The sequence below is a fragment of the Platalea leucorodia genome (genome assembly GCF_965183815.1).
Source record: "Platalea leucorodia genome assembly, chromosome: 3".
In the NCBI taxonomy this organism is placed as follows: Eukaryota; Metazoa; Chordata; class Aves; order Pelecaniformes; family Threskiornithidae; genus Platalea; species Platalea leucorodia.
The window spans coordinates 33997261-34021139 of record NC_138825.1 but is presented as its reverse complement, the minus strand read 5'-3'; the positions used below and the strand labels follow the sequence as shown (position 1 = coordinate 34021139).

At 48.2% G+C, this 23879-nt stretch overlaps 1 protein-coding gene across 3 annotated transcripts in view; it reads left to right on the top strand.

The window, feature by feature from the left end:
• DAAM2 (dishevelled associated activator of morphogenesis 2) overlaps positions 1-5491 on the top strand; it is a gene marked incomplete at its 5' end in the record, with an annotated part of 120449 nt that extends 114958 nt beyond the window's left edge. For all 3 annotated transcript variants that reach the window (XM_082307852.1, XM_082307850.1, XM_082307851.1), the window contains 2 exons: positions 3036-3206; positions 5197-5491. In XM_082307852.1, coding sequence (XP_082163978.1) covers positions 3036-3206; positions 5197-5412 — 387 coding nt within the window. In that variant the 3' untranslated portion in view covers positions 5413-5491. The remainder of the gene's footprint in view (positions 1-3035; positions 3207-5196) is intronic.
• Between the last annotated feature and the right edge of the window lie 18388 nt (positions 5492-23879).

Here is a 23879-nt window from a genome sequence, read left to right as displayed (position 1 = left end):
CATAGTGCCCCACAGATGTGAACAACTGATTTTTTTGCCGTTTCCTGTATCAGATTTGTGGGGCAACACTTTCTGTTCTGTAACGAATGGAGCAAGGAAGGCTCAGAGAGGGAGCATGACTTCCCAAGCCACATCATGGGCAGAGTTGGCAGCAGAGGCTGGATCTCCTGACTTGCCTTCCTCTGCTCAGTCAGCTTTTTTCTGGAGCGGGTGGAGAAAGAAGGAAAATGTTTACTTCAGTGAACTGCAGATTCCTCTTTTGTAGTCATCCTGGTACATCTAGCTCACAGATTTTTGCTTTTCGTCTTTACAGTAAGTGATTGTGACCTGCTAAGCCACGTTACAGGGCACCAGCGATGGGCTGTTCTCAGGATTTGTCCTCCTCGCTGCTGCTTAGAGACCACAACACCTTATACTCATGAGTGTCTCTGGAAGGCTCCCAGACTGCTGGGTCTTTCCAGCACATCAACACTGTTCCTTCTCTGAGTGGCAGTGGGGAGCCAGTGGCAAAAGCCCCTCTGCCAGTGTGACAAGAACTAGCTGGTGCTGGCAGTTGGGTGACAGGCCATGTGCAGAACATTTGCAGACAACACCACCCTCTAATGGAGACTTCCATGTATGTAGGATCCAAGAGCCCCAGGCAAGGACCCCCTCCTTTCCAACCCCCAGCCTCCCTAAAAGACTAGGAAACCCCTACAGGCATTCATGGGCTCAAACCAGCTCAGTTCCTGTGTACCCCCTCACTCATCTTTGCTGTGCACAGGAGGAACACAGAGAACAGAGGTGGTGCATCACTAGGTACAACAGCCATCTCCTGTGGGCTGCTCCTGGAATTCAGGCTTCACGGGAGGTGGACAAGCCTTCCTTCTAGCTGGCAGCTCTAGTCCCTGCTCTTAATTTGTGCCTTATTTTCAATTTTCACAGGAGTTAACCATAAGTTAAGTGGGAGGAGATTCCAGGTAGCACATCTCCTGTGAGCAGTAAACTTTAGGTTCTCTATGTGTTCAAGCAGTGTGGCAATGCCTATGCTGAAGTCTTTCTCTGGCACTCATGCTCCCCTGGTTGATTGGCACGTTGGAGCAGGCAAGCTGAGAAAATATAGTACATGGAGATGCATTATCTCCCTCTGCGGTATTGACAACCTGTATTATCTCTGCTGAAGAGCTGGTGCTGGTCAGTGTGGATTACTGTGAGACTGCTGCACTTTCCTAATATTCAAGCAGACTATGCATACATTATATACAGAGAAAATATATATATACAGAGAGGGGTGGGGAGAGGGAGAAGGTGTGCATACATGTATGTATGTGTCTTCAGAGGTTTCAGAGAAAAGGAGTTAAAACAGAGAAGTAATCTGTTGCTGTTTCCATACTCTGAAGTCCCTCCATGACTTTCTGCTGTAGTGCTTCCTTCAACTCCTGCCATGTTTGGTAGCTCAAAGCAACTTTCATTTCTTCCAACACTTTTTTTTTTTTTTTTTTTTCCAGATACTTTGGGTTTCTTTGTTTGTTTCTGGCTGAGAACACAGCCTTTTTAAGGAAAAAAGAAGCTATTGCTTCAAACTGCTTTGTGGGCCTGGCAGGGAAAGCAGAGGCGGGGAGATGCCGAATCTCTCAGGCTGTGCCAGAAGGAAGCTGCTTTCCTTGGAGATTTCTTCCCCCTGCAGTTGACTGGGAGACATTTTTTGTGCTTTACCTGGTACAGGGCCAGAGGGGTTTATAAGACCTGCTTGCAAACTCATTTTGTCCTTGGAATTGGAACCTGAACTCTTCTTACTGTCTTTTCCATTCTGCAAGAGCACCCACCTAAGTAAAGGGAAGCTGGGCTGTGTTAGCATGAGCTGAATACACGCACAAGAGAGTTTGAAGGCAGTTCATAGCCTGGGAGAGTCCGGGTTTGGTTTGGTAAATGTTGAGGTCTGTAAGGATGCTCTGCTGCTCAGTGGTGGTATGTTAAAGTGCAAGCAGGGAATGCTAGGGGAGCTGTGCATCAGGGCACTAGTGCCGTCAGGAATGTGGTGCTGGTGCTGCCTGTTGTGATACAGAGGTTTGTGAGTGAAGGTCGCTGGGCAATGATACAGCTTTTGGATGTGTACCCTTATATAGGACTTAGCGGACACGTATGTACATGCTATATGTGCATGCATTTGAGTGCATTTTGGTGAGTACAGAGGCATGTTTGTGAGCGTGAGAGAGCAAAGAAGAGAGTACAACTACTGCGGACTGATGTCTGAGAGCCAGGGGTTGCTGTGAATTTACCATATCCCGATCAGGACTGCCCTGTGACTGAAGTCCTGCCAGTTGGCTGCCTCCACATGTGTCCTGCAGCCTCAACATTTGCCTTTTAAAATAAAAGCCAGTTGTGATGTATTCACGCTCTTTTAAGTCTGCCCGGGAGCCCTGGCTGCTTTCCTTGCCCCTCTCTCATGCCATGTCTGTCCATAGTCGCCTCTCTCCCAGGCAACACCCTGACTCAGAGGACTCCAGAGTGATGGATGACATGGCAAAAGACTCCTGAGAGGACAGACTGTGATGTTACTGCAAACTCTAACTCCATCCATTTTAAAAGTGGATTTGAGGGGAAGGTGGAAGGGGAGAGGATGGGCTAAAACTAGTTGTTTTGTAGTTAGGATGGACTAAAACTACTTGTTTCCTCAACTAGCTCACTCTCTTCCATGCCCCTGCTGTCCCACAGCTGCAGCTGAGAAGTGGCCAGACGGTCGTCGTCTGAAATTACTCCATCACCCTCAGGGACTGAATATGTTTGTTTTTTTTTTTTATAAATGGACAGCTAGTGCTCTCCAGCACCTTTGCCCCATGTTGCCCAAAGGATATCCAGGAGAGCAGATTCTTCAGGGACAGAGGCACCTGCCTTAAGGAGAGGCACTTCTGTTGCTGGCGCGTAGTTTCTGCTCTTGCCACATGAATGCTCAGAGGGTATTGAATTACATGTGTGGTTACTCATAATCTTTCCTTGCTGTCTTCACCAAACTGCCTGCCTAATTATTGCTCTTGTGTTTTCTGCCCCCTTGACAGTATGCCAAGGCACTGAAGCATTTTGGAGAGAGCGAGGGCAAGATGCAGCCAGATGAATTTTTTGGCATCTTCGACACTTTCTTACAGTCATTTGCAGAGGCCAAGCAAGATCTGGAGAATATGAGGAAGAAAAAGGAAGAAGAGGAGCGCAGGGCACGCATGGAGGCCATGGTGAGGACCTGGGCACAGGAAGGTGTTTCCTTCCATCGCCTTTTCAGATCTCGAGAGAGAAAGGTTGAGAGCGCGAATTCCAATGCTCATGTCCTGTCACTGTCACTGTTTTATGTCCTTCTCCCTGCCACCTTTCTTTGGCATCATTCTCTTCACAAATGATGACGTTTTTCCTGCTGGCTGTCCTGTCAGCTCTCAAGAGCAAACTGTTTGTCTTGTAAATTACCCTCTTTTGGATTCAGATACCAAATCTAGCCCTGCCTATTCTGCCCCGGAACTTTGCAGGATGGTGCTGCCCCTGCCCAGTGCCAGAGTATCCTGCTTTCGGGCTGCAGGCTCTGTGAAAAAGCTCTGGGAGCCAGTTCTCCCTTGATCCTGCCAGCTGGTCAGCTTCCACTCAGACTCCATCATCATCTGCTGCGTGCCTGTCTCCTGACAGCGTACAGTGACACAGCAAATGCCCTGGCACCTGCTGCAGCCTGCACTGGCAGTATTTCTTTCTGGCCAGCCTTAATGCCTCGATTACTGGGGCCGTGCCTGGCCTTGATGTGGCGAGAGAGCTTTTGTGCATCATTGATTTTGCTGCTGGGAGACGGACGTGTGTGTCCCCAGGGGTTCGTGTGAACCAGCCTCCCCCTCTAACCTCAGCCTTTCCTGAGGCCTGAGAACGGCTCAGCAGTTCCCTGCCTCCTTCCCCCCTGCTGGCGCTTTAACCCCGGCTGCCGCCATGGCTCCAGGCCTCACTGTGGGGAGCTGCTGCTTTAAATGTTTGCTGTGCCAAAAGTACCGGTTTGTGCCTTTCAGAAGAGGAGAGAGATAAAATACCAGAATGCCAGCAGCCTTACTGTTGGACACAGGGATAAAATGCCAGGACTTAGGCTCAAGTTTCCTCTCAGCCAGCCTGCAAACTGCAGGAGCCTGCTGTTAAAGTACTAGGATGCTTTCGTAGGCCTAATACACCATGAGAGAGGTTGCAGTTTGCTTATGGAAAGAGCCTTTCTGCAATGTGGGGATAGCATGCAGAGCAAGCAACTTGCTTCTTGACAGCCTCATCCACCCCTTGCCATTTCCACTAATCTTGGAGCTGAGTAGTGCAGGGGGATAACTGAGCTCCCTGGAGCTACCCTAGGGAGACCGAGGGCATCGCATTGACAGGTGGACCTATCCAATGATTTGTAAAATCAGCAGTTCTGTTTCATTGCTCTTTGCGTTTATAACCAGTTTCTCTTTCCAGAGTCGAGGCAGTGTGCCTTCCTCTTCCCATCACTGCAACATGCTGCCTCCATCCAAACATGAGCTGTTTGGTGGATAGGGTTTCTGTCGATGTTTTGATACCTCACACAATTTTCATTCTCCAGTAAGATTAGCTTGTGGCTTTCTGGGGTTTTTGCTTTCTTCTTTATCTCGTTCTGCAGGACTGCAGCCTTTCTGCCTGTCAATTTAGCTAGCTATGCCCCAAGCGCAAAGCTGTTTGTGACTATAGTAGTGACTGTGGTTTGTATAGACACATCCAAACTAACTTCAAACTCACTAAGTTAGGTACTGTCAGCACAGTAGGTGCTGCCACACTAAGGTCAGTGCCAGCCTGGACCCAGAAGCTGGGTAATTACCTATGCCAGCATGACTTGTAGACTGTCATTTGGCACAGCTACTTTGCTGGCACTATCCTACTGTAAAATTAGTGCAAAACACCAGCAGCATAGACAGATCCCATGTGTCCTCTTTGCTCCAGCACGGTAGTGCTTTGTGAGGCAATCATATGATGCTGCTTATCCCTCATCTCTCTTGCTCTCTGCTCACCTCTGCAGAAGAAGGGAAGCCCAGCATGGTTGCCTGTTGCTCTTGGCACAGGTAATGGCTTTGTGGATAAGGTCCTGATCTCTTTTTTTCCCTAAACTGTACTGATGCATCTTAGCTGGTTCTTGGCAGTGTACCTAGTGACCTGGCATCTTGGTTAGCTAATCCTAAAGCTCTGTGTCTTTCTCCACAGCTAAAAGAGCAGAGGGAAAAAGAGAGGCGACAAAAGAAAGTGAAAGCTGGAAGTATCTCTGAAGAGAGTGGGGAGTTTGATGACCTGGTGTCAGCATTAAGGTCGGGTGAAGTCTTTGACAAAGACTTATCCAAGCTCAAGCGTAACCGCAAGCGTTCGGGGAACCAAGGCTTAGAGACAAGCCGGGAGCGGGTGGTGACAAAGCTAAATTATTAATTACAAGAGGAAGAAAAATAATCAACCAAAAGAAGGTGATGAAAAAGTGCAAAACTAGGAAGATGAATGTGTGCGATGGCGCCTGGCTGACAGCTGCCCCAAAGGATTTCTTTGGTCTGTGGCCAGAGACGTTACCTTTCCATGATCAGCTTTCCTCTCATCCCTCTTCTGTGCTCCTAATCTGAACCATTATAAAAGTGCCTCTGAGGAGCCAGCAGGGCCTGTGACTGGGCCGTGCAGAGCTGACAGATTTGCTTCTGGGAGTTTTTTGTGTCATCAAAGGCCTCATGGTGATGACAGAAAGTACTTGGGCCTTGCAGACTGCCTCACAGCTGGAGAAAGATAATTTTCTGTGTGCCAAAGTAAAAACTAGTCACATTCTCCATCTTGCTGATAATAAGCAAGACTAATTTCAGAGCAGCTCTGTAAACACCTGTCGCTTCTTCAAGATCTAGACTGGCCTTCAGGGGCTTGTCAAGATGTGGTTCTCGAGGTTTCCAGTTCCCTTCCAGAATTGGATTTTTATAAGCCATTGGTTAGCACCTGAAAAATGCTTTTGATCTCATGTTCTGCATAGTATTTTTGTGTGGCCTACACTGTCCAAAGCAAGTGATGCTCAGATGAAAGCATCAGGTTCTGGAACAAATTGAAATTCAAGAATCAGCATCAACATAGAATACTTTGCAAAAGTCTTTTGGATTCTGCTTTTCTAGAAGCAGTTTTCTGGAATTTGTTGATGGTTGAGTCTCAAAGCTATGAAATGTATCTTCTAGGAAAGAAGTTCTGGCTTTTCTTTAGAAAACTAAGCCACTGCCAGGTTTGGATTACAAGTAGATGACTGTGGAGCCTCTTGCCATTGCTGGCGGGTGAGTGGGAAACAGCGCAACATTTCTTACCTGTTTGTGCAAGATTTCTTAGTGCAGCCCAGTAGAAATTGGGAGCTCCCTGGTATCATCCACAGGTCACAAGTAGCAAAAAGCAAATGGGGTCACTGGCTGCAAGAAATGAGATTTCTCTTCCACTTGAAGCTAGCCGTGATTGCTGTTGGCATGAACTGGTCTTTCTGTCTAACAGGTTGACCTTCACTGCACACACCCCACTCCTACCGAGGGGAATCACGTAACTCAGTAAGATATGAATGGTGTTGAAGGAGAGCCTTGGAGCCCACAGCCTTTTCATTTTGAAGGGATCACTTAGGAAGAATGAACAGAGGGTCCCATAATGAAAACCAAGAATTTTTTCCAGGAGGATGCAGAATTGTGTAAACCGAGCGGGCTTTGAAGATGGGTTAATTCATAAGGAAAAAAAAATTGTATTTAAGCTACATTTATGAAGCACACAGCGAAGAAGCAAAGAACCCCAAGAGACCTGAATTCTGAATTCTGTGTGTCTTCATGGCTCTAGGAAAGTGATTGGATTGTGTGGGCTGCCATGGGCTTTTTTTTTATTATTATTAGTATTATTGTCTTCCTTTTTTATTATCTTCCCTGGAGAAGGAAAAGAGGAAAAGAAAGAAATGGTGATGAATTCTTCCTCCTAGACAGGAAGAAAAGAGAGAACATTTGAGAAGAGGGACCCACCATCTACAAACTATGCATCAATAGTCAACAGCACAAAATGTCAAGGAATCCCAGGGAAGTGAAAAAAGCTCTATTTGTCACTTTAATCGTTTGATTTGATTTTTCTCTGAATGTCACTTAACCTCAGGCTCTGCACCAAGTCTGCAGAAGAGAACTTCCTCTGCCATGCACGCTGCCTGATCAGTATTACACACTACCGATATTGGAGAAGCAAACTGTGGTGGTTTTCTGAACACTTTGAGAGTAAAATAATTATGTAAACTATGGAAAGAAGCAAAAAAGTCAGAATTGTTAAACTCTAATGTTTCATTGTTTACTGAATTTTGAGTCTCCCACCCCAGCGTTTCCCTATTTACGACATTCCAGACTGCCGCGCCTCTGTATAATACTCATCGTAAAGAGCTGGTATCTTACAAGAGCTGGGTGCATTCTCCTCCCTTACTATCCCACTCCCCTTCTGGGATTAGCTATTAACAGCAATGCCCATTGCAGCGGACACAAGCACCTTGTAGAACAAAGACTGTATTTCATAAAGGTTTTTGAAAGTTTAAGAAAAACTCTCACTTTTTTAAGCATTTTTATTTTAAATTACAAAATGGATTTTTAGAAATGTCTCTTGTAAATTATATTAACAAGCTCCTTGCTGCTCCTTGAAGTAGACATGCTATATCCCAGCCCTTTTTGTTTGTCTTGTTTTAAAGCATGCCATATAACCTATGCCATGTAAGCCGTATGAGAGGTGGTAATATGTGCCAAATTGGTATAGAGTTGATTTTAGATTTGGATAATCCCTGAATTCCAAAAATGATGCTTTTAGGGATTAGAACATTGTTGGTTTTTTCCCCCTCTTTGTTCTCCCTGGGTTTAGGACTCGCCCAGAAATTCAGGTGTAGTGCCAAGGTCAGCCCTGGTGCAAAATGTTGTGACTCATGGCTTTGTCCAATTTATGGCTGCTTGCTTGCTTTCTCCCCAGGTACTTGTTTGATAAGGCAGACTGTCAGCATGGCAGTGCTGTCAGAGAAGAAACACCTCAGGGCAAAACCCTTGAATATCAATACAGCATTCCCCGCACCCCGGTATTTGTCAAACCAGGTTTGTGCTGTGCTTTTTGAAACTGAAGTCACTTTGCCAGGCCACAAATGTAGCAAAAGCAGAGAGAGTGATAAGCCCTCTGTCCATTTGTGTACACAGTTCAACCCCGATTTAAAGAGATCCTATATGATGGTACGCGGCACTCCGGCCACACTGACAGACTCAAAGAAAGCTGCTGTAGTTTTGCCGCCTCCTTTACTCATACACAAATAATGAGAGATTGTGCAACTCCTGTAAATCAGCTGTGGAATAGTTACTGGAACTGACAGAAAGCTTGGAGTCGTGCCCCTGATTCACTGCAGCTCAACTTTCTCAGCACTCCAGTGCCCCGAACTCTTGTTTTGAATCTGTGATGGTGGCTGAAGGCTTCGTTCCGCATGCTGGACAGTCCCCCCCGGCTCTTGACTCCATGGTGAATGTTCATAAAGAGGGTTTTGGAAAAGCTCAGTTACATACTGAGGCAAGCAGTGATTTCATATAAGTGATGACAAGCGGAGAGGCCCATTAATAGGTCTACTGTATGAGATGAGGCTGGCCACACAGAAGATAAGGAAAAAAGTTGGCTCTGCTCTAGGGCCTGGCGTCAGATTCTTGCTGAAGCCAAGTTTGTCCTTGTTTGTCATCTCTTGGGTACTGTGAGTGCATCTATGCTCTGTTCTCCATCAGCAGTTGTGGTAGAGTTGCTGAGTGCTGAAGGAGAAAGGAAAATCTTATTCCTTGTCCTCTAGTGCTAGCAGAGCCTGAGCAGATATAGCAAGCAGTTGTAAGATGTAACATTGAGGAATAACCTCTTTATTGCACTGAGAGCTGGAGAAGAGCTAGGGTCTGCTGTTGTCCTTGCACCTCTGCCTAGCACCAGCATTTTAAGTGAAATCACTCTGTCTTTGGAAACAAGTGGAGGAGGAGATGTGAGAAAGAAGGGCATAATTGAGGGCTTGTTCTGCTTCCTGCAGAAATGTAGTCATTGCCAACTTTATGATGAAGTTCTTCACACCTAGAAGAGGAGGTACTTTCTAACTCTCCGGACCTTGTCCCTAGAGGTCTAGCGCTCACTCACTCACCTCTGTGTCTCTGCGTTGTTAAGCAGGTTGTATTAGGATGACCCCAGAAAAGACTCCCTCCCTCTCCCACTCCCTTTGGTCTGGGTCACTATTCTCAGTCTGTCATAAGTCTCTGGAAATGCTACAAGGTAAAGTGACTTCAGGGCAGCAAGGCCCTTCCATGCCCTGCAGCACAGCTATCATCTGGGCACCGGTTCCCTATGAGAGCAGAAGTAGGACTAGTATTCAGGGGTGAGAGGCTCCCCAATAGGGAGACGACCTGGGCATCCGTCAGAAGCATTTCTGTTACGTGTTCACAATGTCTGAGGAAGGGAGAGGAATCGTGAGGGGCCCTGGTGGGAGACTGTGGGGCAGGTGTTTCTGTAATGGTCAGCCCCACTGGCTGAATTTTCCTCTTCTTTAGGAAAGCTCACACTCTGAGCTGGGTTGCATGGGAGAAGTTTGAGTCAGGAGTTTCCGTGAGGGGAAAGAAGATCAGTTGTACAGTTGATGATGTACATGATATATGCAGTTTCGTTTCTGGGTTGTTGTTTTGGGGTTTTTTTTGTTTGTTTGTTTGTTTGGGGGTTAAATGATTTTAAAAAAAAAGGTTTTAGGAATCTCTAAGGGGAACCTGTAAATCTGACACCTCTATTTATTTTGCCTTATTTTAGTTTGCTATGTTTGTATGTATACACTGCATTACAGCAAAGACTATTGAGACCGTGCCAGGGCATTACACCGGCTAGACAGCTGACTTGGCTATTGTGCAGCAAGCTGAGCTAGGCAAGGGGATGCGTGTGAGCAGTCTTGCTGTGGGAAGGGAGGGAAGAAAAAACTTTCCTTTTGCTTTTGTCGTAATCACTCTGGTTCTGGGAAAGCATGTGTTTTAGAGTATGCGGTAAACTGATGCAGGTTGGGTATTTTAGAACACTTTCTATAAAACCTGTTTATTTCTCATCATGAATCACGCTGGGAAGATTGAGAAGAGTTAAGCTGCACAGTTGCTCACTCAAACTTCATCCTTCCACGCAAATTCTGGCCATAATGCCAGAGAATTGGATAGATGGGCAAAAGTTGTTCATGCCTTGTAACTTCTCACCAGAGTTAACACGCTGGTGGGAGAAACTGGGACAGTTCTCCTTCCTAAGAGCTAATATTCCTTCCTATCTTCAAGGCCAAGGAAGAAGGATTTCTTCTAATTCCCCTCTCTCCTTCTCCATCCCACCTCCCCAGATTATCCAGGGTAAACAAAATCTTTCCACTGGTTGGTTTTCTACCCATGGAGTCTCTAGCAATCATCAGGTGTTGGGCTATGACTCTTTGGGTTCTCTACTTGACACAGGAGATTTCTGGTTGCCTACCATCCAAATAGGTATCCTCCATTGGCCACCTTAGCTTCTGTTATCAAAGGCTGAAGAGGCCAACCTGAGTAACGCAATTTGGCCAACTGAAAACATAGAATTTATACGTGTGTGTGTATGTATATATATATATATATAAACACTATCTACTATTCTAACTAGTAGTTTTGGTGACCAGAATCCCCTGAAGTTAGCCAGATTTTGCTCACTGTGCCTGCTGAGAAGGATGCCAATAGTCTAGCATGGTGTTTTGGCATCTCATTTCATGACAGAGTCTGGATGCTTAATAGATCGTAGACTCATAGAATGGTTTGGATTGGAAGGGACCTTAAAGATTATCTAGTTCCAACCTCCCTGCCATGGACAGGGACACCTTCCACTAGACCAGGTTGCTCAAAGCCCCATCCAACCTGGCCTTGAACACTTCCAGGGATGGAACAACCTGGGGAACCTGTTCCAGTGCCTCACCACCCTCATAGTGAAGAATTTCTTCCCTATATCTAATCTAAATCTACCCTCTTTCAGTTGAAAGCCATTACCCCTTGTTCTATCACTACATGCCCTTGTAAAAAGTCCCTCTCCAGCTTTCTTGTAGGCGCCCTTCAGATACTGGAAGGCTGCTATAAGGTCTTCCTGGAGCCTTCTCTTCTCCAGGCTGAGCAACCCCAACTCTCTCAGCCTGTCCTCATAGGAGAGGTGCTCCATCCCTCTGATCATCTTTGTGGCCCTCCTCTGGACTCGCTCCAACAGGTCCATGTCCTTCTTATGTTGGGGACCCCAGAGCTGGATTCAGCACTCCAGGTGGGGTCTCATGAGAGCGGAGTAGAGGGGGAGAATCACCTCCCTCAACCTGCTGGCCACGCTTCTTTTGATGCAGCCCAGGATACGGTTGGCCTTCTGGGCTGCAAGCACCCATTGCCAGGTCATGTTGAGTTTCTCATCAACCAGGACCCCCAAGTCCTTCTCCTCAGGGCTGCTCTCAATTCATTCTCTGCCCAGCATGTATTTGTGCTTGGGATTGCGCCGACCCGTGTGCAGGGCCTTGCACTTGGCCTTGTTGAACTTCATGAGGTTCACATGGGCCCACCTCTCAAGCCTGTCAAGGTCCCTCTGGATGGCATTCCTTCCCTCCAGCATGTCAACTGCACCACGCAGCTTGGTGTTATCAGCAAACTTGCTGAGGGTGCACTCAATCCCACTGTCCATGTCACCGACAAAGACGTTAAAACAGCGCCAGTCCTAATACTGACCCCTGAGGGGTCAGTACAAGTCAGACCACTTGTCACTGGTCTCCACTTGGACATCAAGCCATTGACCCCAACTCTTTGAGTGTGACCATCCAGCCAATTCCTTATCCACAGAGTGGTCCATCTGTCAAATCCATGTCTCTCCAATTTAGAGACAAGGATGTCATGCGGGACAGCGTCAAATGCTTTGCACAAGTCCAGGTAGATGACATCAGTTGCTCTTCCCTTATCCACCAATGCTGTAATCCCGTTGTAGAAGGCCACCAAATTTGTCAGGCGTGATTTGCCCTTAGTGAAGCCATGTTGGCCGTCATCAACCAGATCTTCCAAACCAGTCTTCTGTTACTGGTGATAATGTAGAATAGATCCAGTGTGAGCAGTACGAGTTGCTCTGGGTTTACACCAGCATAATTCAAAGCAGCACCTGGATCAAAACTCCCCTTTAGGCAGCTTTGGCTGTTTACAAGATGTTCCACAGAGCTCATGAAGGGCTTGGTCCTTTCAGCTGTACACCACTAGGATGTCTCACCCAAGTGATCTAGAAAAGCCTCTATGACAAGCCATTTCCCTCCTCCTTCACACTTGCCCTTAAACAGGCTCTTTAAAAACCTTTGCCATTTTTAGGAGAATTGTAAGGGGATGTCAGGTACCTGAGCCACTCTGTGCTCAACACCTCCCCTCCAAACCATCCCCATCTTCAGCCATTCTCCTCCCCTGCAAGCCCGCTCAGCTTGAAACTCACAGATCACTTTGGGATGTGTCCCTGCTCACCAAGGGAGAAAGTACAGTGCTGCTTACTGAAGTGGGAGGTTGTGTGCTGCTGTAATGCCTTGGCATATCCTCATTTCTTAGTCAGTTTAAGACTATAAGTGAATTAAATGTACAAATCCTGTAGTGTCCTTTTTATCTGTATCTTTTTATAAGAATATACTGTAATACTAAAAAACAAAAGCAAAAAAATTAAAGATATATTGCCCCCACTGCGTCTCAGTACATTTCTTTGTAGTTGCATTTTCTGTGCATTTTGCTGGAAAGTCCTAAAGGTGAGTTTGAGTCTGGGTGCACTTTTTTGCTAAGCTCTGGGTCTTTCTCTTTGGTTAAGAGCATGCAGCTCTTTAAGTGACACGGTCACTGCAGAGCTGGTGAGAAACTTCACAGGTTGTTCTGGGGGAACAAGCAACACAGTGGAACAAAAGCACGTCCTCCTCACACATTGCAATAGTAAAGAGCTAACCATGGAACCGCCAGGTTACCGTATCCAAGGGTCCTCTTAAAATACATAAAGCACTCTTTCATTGCTCTTTCAGAACAACATAGGGAACACAGGAGTTCACTTAAAAAAAAAAAAAAAAGACAGTCCCGTTATCTAAGAGCTTATAATCCACATGTGGACATAACTAGTCCAAGAGAGGAAGGGAGTGCAGGGCTGCAGCGCTGGCCATAAGCTCCCTTACTTAACTCAGCAACATCCTGACAGCAAGAGCGTGACTCAGAGGAGGAGGGGGCAGGAGAGGATTGCTTCAAAGGAAGGAGCTAAATAAGGCCAGCTGAAAAGAAGCCAGGAAAGCCAACATCAGGAGTGAAACCTTCAGGGATGTGGGAGGGGAGAGAAGTTAGACACAGAACAGCAGGGTGAGCAGGGGGCACACAAGGGCTAGGACTAATTTGTGGGTGAATCAAGGGACATGCTGAGGAATTCCTTGGAGTTCAGGGGCAGAACCTTGTTTTCATCTTAGATGCAATGCGTGCAGCTGTTTCTTTTACACATGGATCTCCCTGTCTCTGTTAATGGAAATAGCCTGCTGACAAAATTCATGCTTAAGCCACAACTCTTCATGTTTATCTTCAGCCCATCAAAGGGTGATGTTTTAACCGTGAGCTCCCGAGAAGCTCATGCCTAGCTTTTGAGTGGGAGCCTTGCTGGCTGTGCAGCACATTCCTGCAGTACATGGGTTCCCAGGGACCCCAAACAAAGCTCCAGCTGTTGGTTCTGGCTCTCAGGTGGGAAGGGCTGTGGCAACGAGCAAAAGCAATCAGGGGATAATTGCTTGACACAGGCTGAGGACCAGCAGGCAGCAGATGGGAGTCTGAGTGCTGTGTGGGAAGGCTCTTAGTTTATATTTGTTAAAAGGGCTCTCAGTTTCTGTTTTGATCTATTTGGTTCAGTTATGGCTAAAAGTTTGGCTATGGGGTTCTTGCTTTACAGATACAAGGGCCAAGGCAAAGGGATGTTTCTGAAATCCATGCAGCACACAAGTGGCAGAGGTAGGATGAAAATGCAGGGACCTCCCTGCTTTCTCTTCTCTAGCAGCTGGGTTTAAGTAGAGGAGGCCAAGCCATTGCTTTTCCTCTTGTTAGAGGTGAAACCCAGCAGCATTTGAATGCTCTCTGCCTTGAACAACCAGAGAGTTATCCTGCCTGAATTCTAACAGGAAGATTGTTCTTTCTTTAATATTTTGACCTGAGTTGGAGCATGCAGTGAGGGGCTGGTGTTCTACCCTGCAAGATGGATCCAGCACAGAAGCCTCCTTCTGTCTTCCTGTTCAATGTCTTGCCTGTGGTCGTGGATCTCCCTGTCCTTGTCATCGCTGCACAGAAGCAAGGTAAGTGCCTCATGGCTTTTTCTGAGCAAAACTAGTGTCGGGGGGCTGTCCTGAATGACTGTGAGGGAGGAGGGAGGTAAGGGGAGCTCTTTGCTCTTGCTGGGAAGGGCTGAGGATCTATATTATTCGTTGTTTTTCCCTTTCTTTAACCTTTGGCTTCTGTTTAAACAAAGATGACTTTTATCTCGGCCATAGTAGACATGGAGCTTTCTGGGAGAAATCTGCTTGGCCCTTTGGGAACAGATTTCTGCTGCTAGGAAACAAAATAATTAAAGACTTTTTTTTTCAACCCCCTCCCCAAAGCCCAAAACCTTCGTTTTCAACATTGTTGTGCTAGATTTTATTTGTTTGTTTCATGTTTCTGTAGCTAATGGGTTTCTTGCTGTTTTCTCTGAGACATAGTTGCTGTTTATCTCTACTTTGGTCAGACTCTCATCAGGAGGTAGGGTCCTTTTTTTCCTTTTTTTTTTTTTTTTCTCCTTTTTTTTTTTTTCCTTCAGTCCCCTCCCTATCCCTCCCTTCCAGTCTCAGCACAGAAGATTGCTTAGGGAAAATGAGGGTGATGCTGCTTGTGGAGCTGTGTAACTGCTAAAATGCTGCTTTTTATCCATTTTTGGAGGTCATCTGGTCTGTACGAGCACCAGCCTGGCAGACTGAATTTTCAGATAAGATAGAGATGTAAAGATGCCTTAAGAAAGCAAAATGCCTTGGTCATATGTGTTTTGGAGAGGGAATCATAGAATCATTAAGGTTGGAAAAGACCCTTATGATCATCAAGTCCAACTATTAATCTATTGCTGCCAAGTCCACCACTAAACCATGTCCTCGAGCACCATGTCTACCCTTCTTTTAAATACCTCCAGGGAAGCAGAGGAGAAATAAACTGAGGTAGGATGTCAGTTTGGGGTACCTGGTTTTAATCTTCTTGTTTGTTTCCTGGCAAGGTATGTTTCTACTGCCTTTTTTTTTAATGTGATGTTGCTGCCCGTCCCTGCAGAGAGGAGGGCTCCCTTGTCTCCATGTTCCTTGCGGAGGTGTTAAAAGATTGGGGGGGAACTGTGATTGTCAGATTTCTTGAGATAATAGGGTCTTGTGCATGAGGGACCTGGGAAATAGGGATACTCATTACTTGTCTGTAAGTAAAGGATCTGCCTTACCAGTGGGTCTGCAGGGGCAAAGCTCGTGTTTTATCATCCTCTAAAATATCAGGAGTATTGTACGAATTGGCTTGGATGCCTCAGGAGAGACTACCTGAGTACTTGCCTGTGGTGAACCCACAGCTCATGCTCTGATTACCGTACCCTGCCAGTGTTTTGAAATTTGTGGCTCCTGGAAAGCCAGTGATCTGTGAAAGTATTAGAAGGCGGTCTGTGGACAGTGACTGAGGAAGGAAAAAAAGATCAAAAGCTTTTGTGCGCTCCATCGCCCACACAAGGAAGCAAACAAAATAGGAGGAAAATGAATGTCCATCTACTTAAAGCTTAAGCTGTTTTTCATTCGATTATGGCATTGTGGCAATACTGTAAAAGAACAAAGATGGATTCCCTCCCCGCCGCCCCGAAGGTTAGGTGGTCACTGGATTCAAGAGATAAGAAATGGTGCTCTAAAGCATCTCTCTGCTACTGCATGTTCCTGTGACTGTGAGCAGGCGCGATGCAGGCCGTGCCTCGCCGGCTGCTGTTTGCGTGCAATGGCCTTTGGGTGTGATAGGAACTGTCATCTTAGCCCCTGCAGGGTCGTGAGGTGTTTCCAGGGGGACAAGTAGGAATGACGCTAGTGCTTGCCCATCCTTGGGCTCCCAGTAAGGTATGATAACAGGGCAGGAATTTCCTCAGGTAACACAGGCTATGTTTGTGTCCCCAGGCAAGTCTGGATGCACTCTTACTTTGTAGAAGGAGCTGGTTAACCCCCAAAGGCAGGTTTTTCCCAGGGTTGTCCACTCCAGGGTTTTCCTTCATTCTGTGCTCCCAAACAGGAAAATGACTCATCAGAGCCATGCCCTGTTCTGCTGTAAACTAGCCCTTGCTTCTGCTCCTGGTTTGCTTCAACACCTGAGCCCTATTCACCTCCCTCTTGTGGCCTCACAAGTCCTTTCTGCTGCTATGACCCTTTCCTTGCCTGCCTTGGGAGGATCTGCTGCCCTTTCTCTGTGGTGGTAACAGCTGCTGGAGCTTGGGCACCTCAGGCTCCAGGTAAAGCCCCTTGCAGAGGATCATCCCTAGTATGAACCCTCTTGCTCTGCCCTCAGCCCGGCTTTGCGTGCAGGCGCTGCTGTAACAGGGCAGGAGTTGGCAGGCAGATCAGATGGCACTTGGTACCTTCCTGTTGTTCTCCTCGTGATCTGCTGGTGGTGTAGCTGTTGTTCATCCAGGGAGCAAATGTTTAACAGGTAGCGTTGCCCTTTTAGAATGGCAGTAACATCTTCCCTTGCTCTGGTCCCTGAAATGAAAGCTTCTCCCTAAGCAGAGAGGAGGCCCTTTCCGCAGCTGGAGAGCTGAAGCTGCCTCTGGAGCCAGTGAGGACGGGCAGCCTTTCACCGCAGAAGCGGCTCCAGCACTGAGGCAATATGACATCGGGACCAGAGTTAGCTGTGGCCTCGGGGATGCTGATCTTGTGCCAACTCCTGGGGTGTCAGTGCTGGGATGCATCAGCAAGCATGTCCTGGACTTGCACCAGGGTCAAAGAAAGAGACTCCAAATCGCAGCTTGTCCCATAGCCGCGATCTTGTCCTTGTCAGGCAGCTGCCAGTTCTCTGTCTGTTCCTGATTAATCCTCTCCCAGGGGCATGCTGACCAGCACATCCCAAAGCGGGATGGAAGGAGGAAGGGGATAAATCAGATATTGAGGCAGTCTTACTCTCTAATTTTTAACCCATGCTGGCACCCTAGTCCAAACAGGAAGGCAGCAGGAGTTTGGACAGGGATCAGTAGACCTGACTTAGTGCTGCACGGAGCAGAACCAGTATAATTATGGGCAAATGGACATAATCACAGAAATAGCTCTGCTCTGATGAGGGGCAGGCTCTTTCCTGAGAGCTGCTTGCAGGAGTGGTAGCCAGCTCTTTTCCCTTCTTACTTCTGCCCATGCTTTCCCTCAGCTCTGCAATGAGCTTTGCCACCCCTGAATGTCTGCACCTCTTGCAGTCATTGGAACAGGATTTGGGGTGTCACCAATGCAGGTGGAGGTTTTCCTTTGGGAGGCAGGGAAGTAAAATCTTCATCTAACAGTTGGGAGAAACCAAGGGGGATAAGCTGTATCTGCTAACAGCAAACTTGTCAATCTGGTGGCAAATGTTACCTTCTCCAGATGCTCACTGCCGAGCACACAGAAAAATGGGAAGGCCGGGTTAGTGTCCCCATCTGCAAACAATAATTTGAGTGACTTACCAAGCATGACATGTTGGTCTGGCCCACATCCCTGTGGTCAGGTCCTCCTGGATCACAGTCCAGGCTTGTAGTGGTGGGACTGTCCTCTTCTTCCTGCCTTGGTTGCAACAAGCTTCATGGGGTGCCAGGGACTGTCTTTTTGCTCATAGCTGGGGGAGAGCAGCAGCTCCTGCCCGTGCTCAGGGCAGGGCATGGTCCTCAGGCCACGGGGGAGCTGGCATGCAGCTGCGCAGGCATCCCCGACCTCGCCAGCGTTTTCACTGTTGCTCAGTCATCCCCATCAGCCGACCCCATTTCTTCCACAGCTGGTTCTGGGTCTGGTTCACACTTCTTTGCCATCCTCCCTTGTCCCAGACCTGCATGAGCCTTCTGGAGCAGAGCAGCAAGGTTTGGGGCTGAACCCCACCATCCCCCCTGTGGCCTTTGCGAAGCCACCTCTGCCATTCCTGGGAGCTTTGCTTCTCAAGTGCCCCAGCAGGCACAGGGGGCTCCACCAGTGCCCAACCAGTCCTTTGGAGAGCTTCAGCCATGTGTGTGTGGAGTCATTTTGTCTGAGGGAAGAGGCTAAATCTAGGCCACTGTAAAATCCCTGAACAGCAGCTCTGGCACCAGCTGCTCTGATGAGCTGATGCCCTTGTTTCCGAGCTGAGCCGCTTGCTGATGTAGAGGCAGCCCTGTGCACGTGTGTCGGGCAGGGGAACAGGTGCCCAGAGTGTGTCTGGGGGGAAATTCTTGCTGGTGCCATGCGAGGTTGGAGGAACATTTGGGTTTTCCCCTTCCCTTCTATAAATGGTTTTTGTGAGAACAGGTTTCTTAACTTAGGTTACAACAGCAAAGGCTAAATGAGCTTCGCTGTAAGGAGGAAGCTGCCAGTGACACATGAACTGGAAGAAAAACTTGGCTAGGTTAGATAGGAGATGAGGCTCAGGAATGCAGCCTGTCCCCACAAACTATATTAAAGGACTTCTGGCCACACTCAAACCTGTGTCAGATGCCTGGTGGGATGTCCACTCTCCTGCAGTGGGGCAAGGGCTTTCCCAGGGCTGCTGGGGAAGGAAATGCAACGACTGCTATTAAACCCTCATCCTGGGTCGTAGGAAGCCGTGGCACTCCGGGTTTTGGGTAGGGTGCTTGGTCTGAGCCTGGCTTCCTGGAGAGCTGCCTCCCTCTTGGCTGAGGACACAGGAGGCATTTTGCCAGGCTCTCCTGCAGCTCGGTGAGGGTGGGGGAGCCTGGGACATGGGGAGCCCTGTTCCCGCTGCTGGTGGGAGCACAGGAGTGCTCGCTCGCTTCCTCCCTGCTCCAGCCAGCTGGGTTTAATTTTAGAAACACAGTGCTATCTTGGGGCATCTTTTTCCACGGAATGCAAGTCTTTAAGTAAATAAATAACAGCTTTGTGGAGGTGGAATGACGGCCTGTAACCGCACTGCAAAACACGCACCGAGCGAGTCGAGTCCCATTTAGCTTGCATGTGGAACTACTTTGTACAGATACAGTGGCTGCACCGCCTCCCTCCCCTCCTTCAGCCCCCTCCGGAGCTGGCCATGTGTATTGATTAAAAAGAAATAAAAACACCTTGAAATACCAGCCTTGGAGAAGTGGAAATTAAAACCCCTGCAGCTGCTGGGGTTCAGCTAGAGTTCTCTGGCGTAGGTTTGCAAAAGCTATGGTTTACCGGTGATGGGCTAAGTGTTACTGGCCGTGACTTTGCTGCATCTGGGACATCCCAGAGGGATGTGCTCTGAGGCATCCTCAGCGAGCTGGGAGGGAAATAGCAGGCTATAAAGATGAATGCAAGAAACTTGTGTTTAAATACCCCTCCCAGTCTGGCTGGCCAAGAGCCTTCTGCACGCAGTTGTGTTGCTTGTGGCTGAATGTCCTGGGTGTGTCTGTCAAAGCGTCTTTGCTGGCTGGAAAATCCCGTTAAAGCCATTTTACCGGAGCAAGAGCCCGTTTTCGCTGCTCAGGTCCAGCAGCTCTGAAATGCCTGCATGGCATCTGTTGCATAAGCTGCTGGTAACCCTGTCCCCCTGAGTCAGCAGGGCGAGCTCTTCTACAGCTCCCAGTCTGAGCAAGATCTTACCACGGTGGCCGCCTCTGATGTAGAAACTTCAAAGATGCACCTAAATCTGCAAGATGGAACAAATGGTGTCAAAATCACCCAGACTGCTGGCTACTTGCTTTGCTCTGCTCCCGCTGCACATTGCTGCTGGGACAAGATGGTGTCTGAGATGACAGGACACTGTGCTTATAAGGAAATCAGGTCAGGAGCATCCATCTTGGGTGCATTAGGAGTTGGCAGTAACACTTCTGGGTGCCTCTTCGAAGCCAAAGAGGTGGCTAGACTGTGCCTAATCGCAGAGTTACGAGTGAGCTCTGGCAATGGTCTTTGTAGCGAGTGGGCTTGAAATCGGTGTCTATGACTTGGAAAAAGCATCATGTAGCATCCTAGTGCCACAGGCAGACAGGATGCTGGAAGAGGTTTTGCTCTGGTCTTTCTCTCGTAAGAAGACAAGCTTATCTTGTCCTTTTTCCTATAGCCCTTGGCAGGAGCATTTCTGGGCAAGACTGGGATAGTTTTGCGTGTTTGTTCAGGGTTGGTTGTAGTATTTGGATTCACTGCATGGCCTGGGGATTGCCAGCTGTCCCTCGGCCTTGCTGGTGGCTTCCCTTCCCTGTGGGCTGTGAGGGCGGGAGGATTTTCTGTGTGGTGTGGTTCCGCCTGCTCCTCCTCTGCAAACTACCTGGCTAAGCCGTCTCCTCTCCTCCTTGGCCTCAGCCTGCTGCTTCCACTGATACCACAGGTCTGGAGGGAATTTTATTTTTTGTAAAACCTAGTGAAGGCCCTCACCTATGGGGCCAGGCAAGCTCTGCCCATGTTCTCTATAAGCCTGGGATCAGATCGGCCCTGGCAGCAGCTTGTCTTTTCCACTGATCCCAAATAAGATTCAGTCTTGGCAGGATGGAGTCTTTCAAGCTGCCAGCTGCAATAGGAGAGATGAGGCTTCAGGGGCAGCAGAAATTATTCCCTTCCCTCAGCTCAGCTCATTTCTTGGATCTGGGCTGAGGATGGCCCCAGGAGTTGATCTGCAGAAGCCAAATGAGCCACACAGAGCTAAAACATTTCCATTCAGCATCAGGCCCAGGGTGGGGAAGCGCAGCTCTCCGAAGAGCAGACTGTGGGTGGCAGCTGAGGAGGCAGCAGGAGGGGAGGGGATGGGATGGGAGGGAGGATGCAGCCCCACGCGCTGCCTCGACACAGCAGCAATCCCAGCCTCGCTGGAACTCTGTGTGTGGGGAGGCTCGAGTGCTGAAATGACCCCGTTAATGAAATGGGAGTTCATTAAGGCCTTGGCAAGTGGCAGTAACGGCAGGTCAGAGCTGCGCAGCTGAAACCCCTCTCTCCCAGGCCCACAGGAGCAGATGCTGCCAGGTCTCTGCCTGGTGCGACGCTGCACAGCTCTGCTGATGTTGATGGAGCTATGCCACCACGTGCACCAGCTGGTAACTGGCCTAGGGCATGACTAATGGAGCGGCTGTGTATCTGATAGCATGTGTTATTTTTCCAAGCATAATATTAATACAACTTTACAGTTGTTCAACCCTTCTGCTGTCTCCTCCTCTTCCTCCCCTGCCTTCTGTCACTCCTGTCACACTGCAGCCAAGCTGCCCTTGTCATTGGAACTAGAAACGTTGCTTTTGCTGGCCTTGTGTCCTTTCAGCTGTGCACCCTGGAAGTACCATGGGTATAGAAGAGGGTGTTTCTGTTGCATTTATTTCAAGACTAAATCCCTGCAGGAACAGCTTAGTAGTACTGAGAGTTTCTGGTTTTGAGCAGGTTCTCCAGAATTTGAGGATAAGCTCTGTGTTCTCTCTGTTGATGAAGCAATTGTCTCTGTAATACTGTTGTTAATTTGGGGTTCTGGAAGCAACCCTGAAGCAATAATGAAGCATGAAGCTTTGTTCCATGGAGCAAGTGCTGCGTGGGTGGCACCTCGGAGAGCCACAGACACCAGGCAGCTTGCCTGATGGCCATGGCCATGCTGTTGCAGTTGGGCTGTGAACGTGAAGCTGAGCAATGCCCAGTTTGTCACACAGCTCTGCTCGGAGCAAGGTTCAGCAGTGTTTCGGGGCATCTGGCCCTTTGGGTCAACTTGCACTCAGCTGCACTTCACCACTGTTATTTCAAGTACCCTTCGCTCCCCAAAGGAGCAAACGGGATAAGTACAAAAATAGAGATGCTAAACTGAAAGCTTTCTAAACATGGCACTGGCAGTGTGGAGGGACAGAGGAAAGTAGAGATGGCTGGATTTGTGTCTCAGCTACCGCTGTATAAGCTTGTTGTGACTAAAATGAGAATCTGCTCGTATGACAGGGTGCACTGAGCTCACCCAGAGCCCTTCAGACCCAGCCTATGAAAAAGGATTTGGCCACTCCACCCTGTGCCTTTCCAGGGAGCGTGCCAGACATGTCAGGGGTTTGCCTGCCGTCATCATGGCTTTGCAGCGCTCCTCAGATCCACTGGCTTTTGAGACCTAAGTTGAGGCTTTAACCTGAAGTCTCAAAAAAGTGAAAGCCTAGTCAGCCCACTGCAACCAGCGACTCCTTCAACTGTTTTTAGGTTCCCTGAAATGCCAAGCTTCTCTTGGAGCAAGGCTCCAGTAAGTGGAGGGAAGTGAACTGTGCTTCCATTTAACTAATTAGCAGTCCTGTGTCCTGGCCAAAGCACACACAATGTTACAGCCATTTTTAAGCTGTTACATGCCTGCATAACTGCTGCTGAGCCAGCCAGAAGGAGCTGCAAACTAGTGAAGGGCCAAGGAAAGGGTGGGATGAAGGGCCAGATTCTGTTCAGTCAAATCCCATGTAAAGCTGTCCTGGTTTCAGCTGGGATAGAGTTAATTTTTGTCTTGGTAGCCGGTATGGGGCTGTGTTTTGGGTTTAGGATGAGAACAATGATGTCGATGATACACTGATGCTTTGGTTCTTGCTAAGTAGTGCTAAGCTGTTGCTAAATAGGTGCTAAGTGGTGCTCACACTGGTGGAGGTCAGGACACCTGCCCGCCGATGGGAAGTAGCGAATGAATTCCTTGTTTTGTTTTGTTTGCGTGCACGGTTTTTGCTTTGCCTATTTAACTGTTCTAATTTATTTTACTTCAATTATTAAACCGTTCTTATCTCAACCCACGAGTTTTCTCCCTTTTACCCTTCTGATTCTCTCCCCCATCCCACTGGTGGGGAGTGAGCGAGCGGCTGCGTGGTGCTTAGTTGCTGGCTGGGGTTAAACCACGACAGTCCTTTTTGGCGCCCAACGTGGCGTCATTCACTCCTTCCCCTCGGCAGGCAGGTGTTCAGCCATCTCCAGGAAAGCAGGGCTTCATCGCGCGTAATGGTTACTTGGGAAGACAAACGCCATCATACCCAATGTCCCCCCCTTCCTTCTTCTTCCCCCAGCTTATATATACTGAGCATGACGTCATATGGTATGGAATAGCCCTTGGGCCAGTCTGGGTCAGCCCCCCTGGCTGTGCCCCCTCCCAGCTTCTTGTGCACCCGGCAGAGCAGGGGAAGCTGAAGTCCTTGACCAGTGTGAGCGCCACTTAGCACCTATTTAGCAACAGCTTAGCACTACTTAGCAAGAACCAAAGCATCAGTTCTCATCCTAAACCTAAAACACAGCCCCATACCGGCTACCAAGATGAAAATTAACTCTATCCCAGCTGAAACCAGGACAAAAGCTGAGGAACATCAGCAACTTAAGAACTACTGCAGGTCACCAGTGGCTTAGAATAGCTAAAAAATCCATTGCCCTTTTTAGTGGTCAGCTGTTGTTCCTTTTAGAGTCTGGTTCTGAGTGGTTCCCATTTGGAAGAAGAGGTCCATTCTGTAGGTATTTCAAGCTGCATCTTCCCTCTATTCCCCACTCTTCCTCCCCCAGCACTTTCTGAGAAGGAGGCGGTGGGCTCGGTGCTTTCACTCTTTTAGTTAAATCTTCAAAAACCCAGGTCCAAATTAGGAAGCAGCTCCTGGAAAAAGGATGCAAAGCTTTGTGCTATCATCCCAGGATCAGCAGCATTTGGAGGCTGTACCTGGAGAGAAAGAGAGAGAGAGACCCTCCCTCTGGCAGTACAGCTGCTGTCTCTGCCCTCCTGCAG